The sequence below is a fragment of the Barbatula barbatula genome (assembly GCF_947034865.1).
Source record: "Barbatula barbatula genome assembly, chromosome: 6".
Taxonomy (NCBI): domain Eukaryota; kingdom Metazoa; phylum Chordata; class Actinopteri; order Cypriniformes; family Nemacheilidae; genus Barbatula; species Barbatula barbatula.
The window spans coordinates 8,519,799-8,528,856 of NC_136765.1; the positions used below are offsets into that span (position 1 = coordinate 8,519,799).

Genomic DNA, 9,058 nt, shown 5'->3' on the forward strand with positions numbered 1-9,058 from the left:
CACCCCATCAACAGAGCCGAAAACTAAAGTCGAAAACTTGCTTTAATTTGTTTTAATGCGTATCACAGATGTACACCCGTTGACAGGCAGGCCGTATATCTTAAGACCCCTTTGTGCTGAAGCATGATTTATTTATGCACACGTATACCAACGGAATAAGTATGGCATTGCACTGACATCTAGTGGTAGAAGGGTAGAAGTGCGCGCTTTTTTACTCAGAGCAATAAATCAACACGAGAGATGTAATCCAACAGCGTACAAATAAACCATACACGCAGTATAATCAAATAAAAACATAAAGTAAACAGTAAAACACTTGCCTTTTAAATATGTATTATGCACATACGTTTGTATCTCCTATGTGTTGTTATATGTGTGGGCTGTTACGGTCTCCAAACCAACAGGCGGCGCTAAACCCCTCACAGACGTTGCAAACAGTGCGCACTGTCAGATTGATCAAATAAATATATATTTATATGCCTTTTGTGAATGAATTACATGTGGCTGCTGTTGAAACTGTACGAGTAAGGAATGGTCATTGCGGTACTGATACAGCAACTCGTCTGATCTAGCCGCGTGTCAGGTAACAACATCCTTTTATCAGCGATAGTATAGGATGCATTGCACATTCTTTATATTGTCACTATTGATCACGAACCCTGTTCAAAACGGTTCTGTTATATGTCTAAAACATTTGAAAATATTGGATGTCATGATGCATTAATGCGTGGCTCATGCATCTCATCACGTGAGTTTGCATTATGTTGGCATACAGTATGCTACTATTATAAGATATGTGTTGTGTTTCAGTGGATAGATGTTTTTAAGTGTCAACTGTGTTCCTGTAATGTATTTATTTGTATTGTAGGCCGTTTCCATTTTTGCAACTACCAGTTTAATGACCATTAACCCAGTGATCAGTTTGGGGGCGGGACTAAGGTCAATCTTGAAACAAACTACAGAGCTTCGTTTTTTTGACTGATCAGACTTCCAGTTCTGCCATAACAGATCAAAACGTTTTAACTGCCTATTTTCTTGAGCTAATGTCATGTTGTTTTTCTTCATAAAGGTTGCACAGGCATGTTGTTCAGGATGGTTAAATTCCGACTACTCAACACGATCGCACCTGCTTACTTCTACACTGCCACTGTGGTGACGTTCGCCCTGCATTTCCTCCTTTTCCTACCCAGGATTTTCCGAGCCCCGGATGTGAAGTTAAGTCCCACCATGCTGATCCACATTGCGTTCCTTCTGTACCTCATGGGAAACGCTCTGGGAAATTACACAATGACTATATGTTTCCCATCTGAAAGTACCGATGAGACGGTCATCCCGGTGTGTTCGCCTGACTGCCCAGAGAGAATTGATGCCCACTACCTCTTGAATGGTCGCCACTTCTGTAAAGTGTGTAAAAAAGTGATTATGAAACGGGACCACCATTGCTTTTTCACGGGGAATTGCATAGGGAACCGAAACATGCGCTACTTTATTATGTTCAGCGTCTACACGTCCTGTTGTTGTTTGTACTCTTTGGTGGTTGGAGTGGCCTATCTTACATTAGAGTACTCCATTTCCTTTGAGAATCCTCTGATGTTCCTCACACTCCTACCCCTCTCCACAGGTTACTTCTTCCTTGGTACGTTTGAGTCTTACTTGAGGATTCTGATTTCTCTTGAAAGTTAGTTTGAGAATGATTATTTTTTACCCCTCTTTCTAGGTATGATATCAGGTCTCCAGTTCTTTCTGGTTCTAATGCTGTACATCTGGCTGGGTGTCGGGCTAGTGAGCGCCGGCTTCTGCGGTCAACAGCTTCTACTAGTGGCCCGAGGGCAGACCTGGTGTCAGCTCCAAAAAGGCCAATGGTCAGAGAATCGTGGTACCTGGCGTGCCAATTTGAGTGACGTTTTTGGTTCCAGCTGGGCTTTGGGTCTATTCCTGCCGGTGCAGACGGTTGAGACCGTACCTGGCAACTGGCAGGTCTACCATGACCACAAACATGACTGAAGATCCTCCTGGGTGTATGTCATATCTATATGTTGATCATAATTTGATGAGTATGGACTAAGGGCTTCAGTTCATTAGGCAGTGGGCTTGTAAAAGCCCATGCAACTGATCCACCTTTCGGATACATTTCTGTCATCATGGCACAAATTAGGAGGCGGTTACGTCTTAAAGATGTGATATCCCCATATCGATGTCCACTAGCACTGTGCTGAAACTTCATTTCAACCCTAGTAACATCAGAAAAGGCGGCCACTGCTTTGACCAAGATTAAGGGATGGATAAGTCGTAGACTATATTTACAAAACAAAGCAAAGCTCACCTCGTAATCGGGACACTGTTAGACAAGTGGCCTACTAAATGTGAGTGACTTTAAAGAATAGTTTAATTTGAAAAACAAGCAGGTTGTGTTAAATGTTTACCAATTCACAACAGTAGTATGTGCTAACAAAAAAAACATTTGTACATTTTTATAATCGCATATTGAAACTGAATAAATATACGAGTGTATTAATACTATAAATGAGTTAATTTTGTATAGAAATAGTATAGGTGATATGGCTAAAACATTCTAACTGAGAAGTAACAATGCAGGGTCACATTATTCCACTAAAAAACAGGGTTATAAAACAGCAATCCATGATTAAGTTTCATGTCAGTGTTTTAATTATTGTAAGTGCACGCTTACGTTTGTTCCATTCTAAACCCTGTCTGCTCTGTTTTGAAACCAGCTTATCGTCATATGACTGCTGTTGAATCGAAAACAATACTTTATCATTACACCCCAGAGCTTCACAACCACTCACTGACCAATTTGTTTGTTTGGCACCTTGCTTGTGCCGGGTTGGACCCAATGCTGCTTCCTGACCTTCAATCCTCATGCCATAAATTTAAGGTGCTTTTGTCCATACAGACATGATAGCATAATGTAGTTGCTTCCTCCACAGGTGCTTTATTGGATTGCAGTCTTTTTTGATAAAAACGAATCGAGATGTTTCGAGCTTTTTGAGATGATGTGTTTTCCTGCATCCATGGATCCATTCGTTTATGATGGTTATGCCGAATTTCTGGATATAATTGTAGTAGATGAGCAGTCTCTGAATTGTTTAAAGTCACTTATATCACCTTTTTCGCTATACTTATTCATACACTGAAACTCAGTGGATAAATCCATTAAGTTGCCGTCTAGTGTTTAATTAATTAGATACTTGCATTAACAAAGTATTAAAAATACCCACTGTAATAAAGTGGCTAGTGAATGTACTGACTTGACCAATTATAAGACCATCAGATATTCAGTACCAGGGTTCGTTGTTTCAGTATTTCAATCATTTATTACACGAACATAATTATTCCTGAACGATTCCCGATGTTAAAGACAAAGAATGCTGCTAAAGAAGGATGTTATTGGAATAAATAACAAAACAAAAAAAACTGTGTTCATTGAAGTCTTTTTGTATTAAAACCGCACCAGTTATCCCACTTGTGTCTAGTTTTTAGCATCTAGTGGTGGGAATTTTGACTTAAGGTTTCAAACCGATTCATCAAAATTATTTATTTAATTATTTATTTACTTACATTACATGTTTCCAGTATTTGGCTCAAAAAGTGCGTGAGTATGCTGTACTATCTATAGCAGAACGTGTGATTTAACTTGAAAATAACTTGAAAATCAACTTTTTCCTGCTGAGATATATGTTATAAAACAACTGTCTTAAAATATGTCTGTGTATTGTATGTACAGTTTAGACCTACTGTTTAAAGGGTTGTACTTTTTATTATGTAAACCTTATTTTAACTAAACACATATTGAAAAAATACAAGGTGATACCAACAAAGAGACGTACAATAAACAGTAAAACAAACTGTTTTAGAGATTAGAATTATTTATATGAAGTTCTATGTAATAAAACATATCTACAACCTTATATTCATTAAAATTACAGTCTGTTTGACTACTCAGTTTTGATTTTTACCTGCCTGATCAAAATAACTGCTCTAACTTGGCCAATGCAGCCTTGCATGGACAGAGCGGGAACGCAGCAATACATGTCCCCCCACCTGGGGAACCAGAGCAGTTCATGCGTCATGCGTAAAAGGATTAGTTGAAATGATCCGACAGATACAGGATGATATGGAGGAGACGGGGATGGAGGTGGGTTTTGAGTGCAGCACGATTAAGCAGCTGATAAGAGGCAAACAAGCTGGACTCAATTGACCTACCAGAACTGACGCTATACGCTTGATTTTCATCATAAATTCACTGCTAAGTTATTCCAAATCTGCAAATTATTTTTGCTAAAAACAAACTGTAGTTTGAAGAATGACGGTGGAGAAACAATTTGGGACCCCACTGACTTCTATGGACACAAAATCACTGAATCATTTCTCAAAATATCTTCTAATGTGTTCAACAGAAGAGTCGTATTCAGGTTTTCAACGGCACGAGGATGAATAATTGCATTTTCATTTTTGGAATCTCTTGATTTCCTTATTTACAAAATATTTTTTATTGAAAAGAATACAGACACACTTTACAACTAATGTGAAACAAAAACTAGCCAGGACTTGGGGTGAAATCTTTTGGAAAAAGATTTTGTGAAGGCACACACAAAATGAAATGACACCTTTACACAATTCAAAAAGCATGTCAGTAATGCTAATGATAACAAGCCGGTTGCATATTTCTGCTGTAGAAATCCCATTTACTATTATGGTGAATGGATAAAAACAAAACAATGTGTTCATAGTGGTCTCAAGCAAATACAAACACATTCTAGATTACAAAACATCTGTACTGGAACATACCCTGTATATCTTTCAGTAATGAACATGATCATACAGAGCAATGATTCTCTATATTTAAACCCTAGAAATGCAGGGCACTGCACATTTTGTATTTTTTGTATGACCAGTCCAGTTCATGGAAATCCCTCCAAATAAGCTGATTATTGGTTTATAACTGTTAAAATATCAGGTACTATAAATAAGCCTTTTAAAACGCGTTTAGAGTAAAAGCGATCATGAGGACTGGAAAAATAACCTGTGTTCCCAAACATAGTATGTAAGCATGCACTGTAATAGATTGATGTAGAAAAAAAGTACAAAAATAAACCTCACAGACAACCCAAACTGAAGGCGTGTCAAAATCTCTGTTAAAAAAAGGAAATAATACGTTAACTTGACAAGACAAATAAGAACCCACTACTTTAAATAAATACGACCTGGCTTACATAAAACATTACAAAAATACAAAAAGTTTTATAAAACTCTATCCTGGTAAGATCAACTCTTTACCAAAACCATTTACTGTTAGAGATGCATTTGAGAGAATAACATTTATAACTTGCCTTGTTATTACAATAATATAACGTTTACCACAGATTCTCACACGTTGCAAATATACACAAATATAAACATAAATTTCACATTTTCTATTCAATTAAAAAGCTTTTGCAAGACCCCTCCTCAAATAAAAAAAACACTTTTGTTATTTATTTCGAGAAAATACCATTGCAATTATAAGGAAGGCTTATTTAACTGGGCCCAGGAGAATACAACATTTAAAAACACAAAAAGTCTTAAACTGTCTATATCATACAAGCAACATCCGGCTCTACGCTTCTTTCCAACTCGACTGCATTGTCCTCACACTCGCCAGAATTCTGAAGGGTAAGCTGCAATCTGGTCCAGACCTTGGGATCTCCGCTACATATGGCCTCCAGGAAGAGGTCAGTCTGAGCCTGCAGACTCTGAAGCTGGGCTTGGGAACGTTGGTTTTGTCGCATAAGCTCCTTGGTACGCAACGTGATGCCCAGCAAACCCGACCTATTCAGAATATTGTACGTGTTGCAGAAGCGTTTACGTTTGCACAAGCTTGGAAATAGGGCCTCTGAGATATTCTCCACATCACTACTCTGTTCTGCTTTAAAACACTTTTGAGGGTATGCGGAGAGGACCGAGTCGGAGCAATGAGAGTTTGGTGAAGTTGTGGTGTGGGGCTCCTGGGGGTCAGAAAGCCTGGACAAGGAGTCTTCCATAGCCAGGTCTGAGTCAGGTCTGTGATTGAATTTGCCCCAGGAAACATCATTGGGGTGCATGTCATAACCTTTAAATGCACCATTCTGATTCAAACTGTGAAGTGGTTTATCGTCATCATGGTGACGATGCTGATGCCTTCCACTATGGTTTGATTTCTTTCTGATTTTACCCGGACCAAAGTCAACAGGAAACCCATGTGCAGGGTGTGGAGCGATTCTTGTATATGTAGAAACATACTTTTTGGAATGTTTTGGTTTGCCAGAGCTTTGGGAAGTGCAGTCACCAGTAGGCATGACTGGCTGGAGGAAAACCAGCTGGGACTGAGGAACCACGTCTACTGAAGGGTTTAAGCTCCATGGTCTTGATGTAGGGGTCTCAGAGTTAGGCTGGAAACACAATCGTCAATGATCAATTAAAACAAACAGACAGCTTTCCCCTACGATAGCTGAATAAAAGCTGTCCTAAAATCATTAACTTAAAAATGGCATCATATAAATGACTTTCAAACTAAACTGGAGCTTTAGTAACAAGCAAATTACGTAAATATTGCATACAAATTTAAGCTCTGCAGTAGATATAGGTGCCATAAAGTAAACTTTCAAGAAATGCTACCACAAATGGGAAGCATCTTTAAGATATGCAATACCTGCTTAAGTACAAGGTTGTTCATTATGATCAAGGGAGAGACGGCTGTATGTGAACCAGGAATGAAAGGCACCTGTGGGGCTTTCTGCATGCTATGTGTTGCCGTAGTGGTCGGTACCACATCTTCAAAATCTGTCTGGTCCAAGACGCTGAAGTATCCTGAACTGGCATCTATGGCATTGAAAGTATATAGTTCAGTTAATAAATATGTAAACAAATAACTATAGATATTTCATAAATGCTGTAACTTGACTGACACAAAGTTATTTTGTTCACAATACAGAGAAATAACAAGGACTTAGAAATCTAAGTTTTAATGGAATGCCTTTTGTAAGTGTGGCAAAAATGAATTCATGAGTTTTCATATTTCAACATAAAATATTAAAAGAAATATTAAAGTTTACCAGAGACATTTTATTGACATTAAAATCTAGGCTTTGTATTTATTGCACAATAAATGCGTTGAGAAAAGGAAGAATTGGATAGAATTGCCCCAAATGCACTGTAACAGATCAGGAAAAAAACAACCACATACACCAGACAAAGCAAGAAAATAAGGTAAGTGACAAACCTGAATATGTATCAATGTCCCCAGGTGCTTTCCGTTTGTTTCCCATGTTGGATCTTTTGTGACAATCCAGTTTGTTTGATTTCAGTGTGATGTGAAGTCCATGAACGCGCTGATGCAGCAGGCAGTGACTGAGCAGAACACAGCGGATGGATCAAATGAATAAGGGACGTCCCGTAAGGAGAAAGTCCTGTAATATGAGCACATTTAGGATTCAAATCAATGCAACTAAAAGAGGTGGTTTTGTACGACCAAAAACAGCTTCATGTAATAAACGAAGTATGCGATAGCGAAGACACGGCCAATGTGGACCCAACCACACGCATGTTGTCAGAGTGTCGAATGAAAACAAACCTGAGATTCATAACAGCACATACTGTAAATACTATAAATATATTTGAACACTTTAAAACACAACTTAATATTTCTAGTGTTATATTATTTTAAGCAGACCTATGGTGGATAGCTTTTAAATATTAACAGAAGCCACCGCAGCGCCTGTCACACGATGCCAAACACGAGACTCGCATACACACATTGTACATCACCAGAAGCTTGTTTTTATAACTTACCGAATCGTTGTTTTCCTCAAGCCTGTCCTCTCGGTAAGACCCGTGTGCGAAATGATGCTAAACGCGTAAAACGAACCTGATGATAGTGTTGTTGTTGATAAGATCGCCCGGAGCGCAACGTGAGTTTACGACCGTGGCTCCGCCTACGCTGCCGGTTTGAAAGGCCGTTACCACGGGAACCGCCTAATCACAGCGCGCAAGGTTCGCACCCTATTTGCATATCGCGTTCTGATTGGTGCGGAGCTGAACCCTTGCGACTGTAAACGTGACTGTGACGTGTTGTGTGAAATATGCGCTGGTGTCAAGAGCGCGTGTCATTTTGAAGGGTTATTCATGAACCCCAAAACTGTTATTTGGGGGATTTTTGAAGGTGACCAAAATGCTTGTTTTATAATCAACCTAATTCTTTCTCTATGTAAATTTTATATACATAATGTATATTTTATATACATAAATGTATATTTTATATACATAAATGTTAATTTTCTAATAACAAACCTCTTTTTATAGTATTTCTACAAGAGATAAAACTGTATATAAAAACAATTATGTTTTCTTCCAATATGAAAGCACAAAGGACTTTTCAACCTAATTAATTTGAAAAAAAAACATTTATTATTTATGTAACCCCTCTACTGTTTTTTGTTTTGTTTTATTATTATTCTTAATTTTTTTGTCTTGTCTTGTCCGTTTCGAGTTAAGTTTCTGTTGTAACATTGTTTTGTTATAACAAAATGTTCAATAAAGCATTTAAAAAAAGAAAAAAAATAAGAGCGCATGTACAGCGGCACGTGCTTTAGCGTCATCCTCTCCAGAACGTAGAAACGTATATACATCACCGTCATCTTCTGCATAGATTGATTATAACTTATAATGGTATTAAATAACTGCCACGATTATCTTTTTGTCCATAAAACTAAGTATATGTCTTCTCCGGGCTACTTTTATTGACTACGGATACAGAGATGCAGAGATGCAGAGATGAAGGACATCAAGATTACTGTAATGCACTCTGCACTGTCCCGGAGGCAAACACACTCTGTCAATTTAAATCAAGATTTATGACGCATCTTTTTAATCTTGCATACACTACACTATCATAATATAAATATTCTGAAGGTTTAGGTGGCACTAGTTAGATCAACCGGAACCAGGGACACTTCCAATTACAACTGATGCATTTGTTGCATCAAACAGTACAGAACAGTACTCTGCTCTCAGACAGTCTTGT

At 38.1% G+C, this 9,058-nt stretch overlaps 2 protein-coding genes across 3 annotated transcripts; one reads left to right on the forward strand and one right to left on the reverse strand.

Annotated features, from left to right (window-relative positions):
- The first annotated feature begins 421 nt into the window (after positions 1-421).
- zdhhc22 (zDHHC palmitoyltransferase 22) lies at positions 422-3,958 on the forward strand. Its single transcript, XM_079458211.1, has 3 exons — positions 422-583; positions 1,070-1,636; positions 1,718-3,958. The coding sequence occupies exons 2-3, from the start codon at positions 1,081-1,083 to the stop codon at positions 2,002-2,004; spliced, it is 843 nt and encodes a 280-aa protein (XP_079314337.1). The 5' UTR covers positions 422-583; positions 1,070-1,080; the 3' UTR covers positions 2,005-3,958.
- Positions 3,959-4,490: 532 nt separating this feature from the next.
- On the reverse strand, positions 4,491-7,987 carry cipca (CLOCK-interacting pacemaker a). Of its 2 annotated transcripts, none has more exons than XM_079459511.1 (4): positions 7,828-7,987; positions 7,259-7,445; positions 6,761-6,858; positions 4,491-6,428 (listed from the first exon to the last, which is right to left on the reverse strand). In XM_079459511.1, exons 2-4 carry the CDS (start codon positions 7,302-7,304, stop codon positions 5,592-5,594), a joined length of 981 nt encoding a protein of 326 aa, XP_079315637.1. In that variant the 5' UTR covers positions 7,305-7,445; positions 7,828-7,987; the 3' UTR covers positions 4,491-5,591. The 2 variants fall into 2 exon arrangements, with proteins under 2 accessions (XP_079315637.1, XP_079315636.1); XM_079459510.1 differs by having other exon boundaries at positions 6,689-6,858; positions 7,828-7,986.
- Between the last annotated feature and the right edge of the window lie 1,071 nt (positions 7,988-9,058).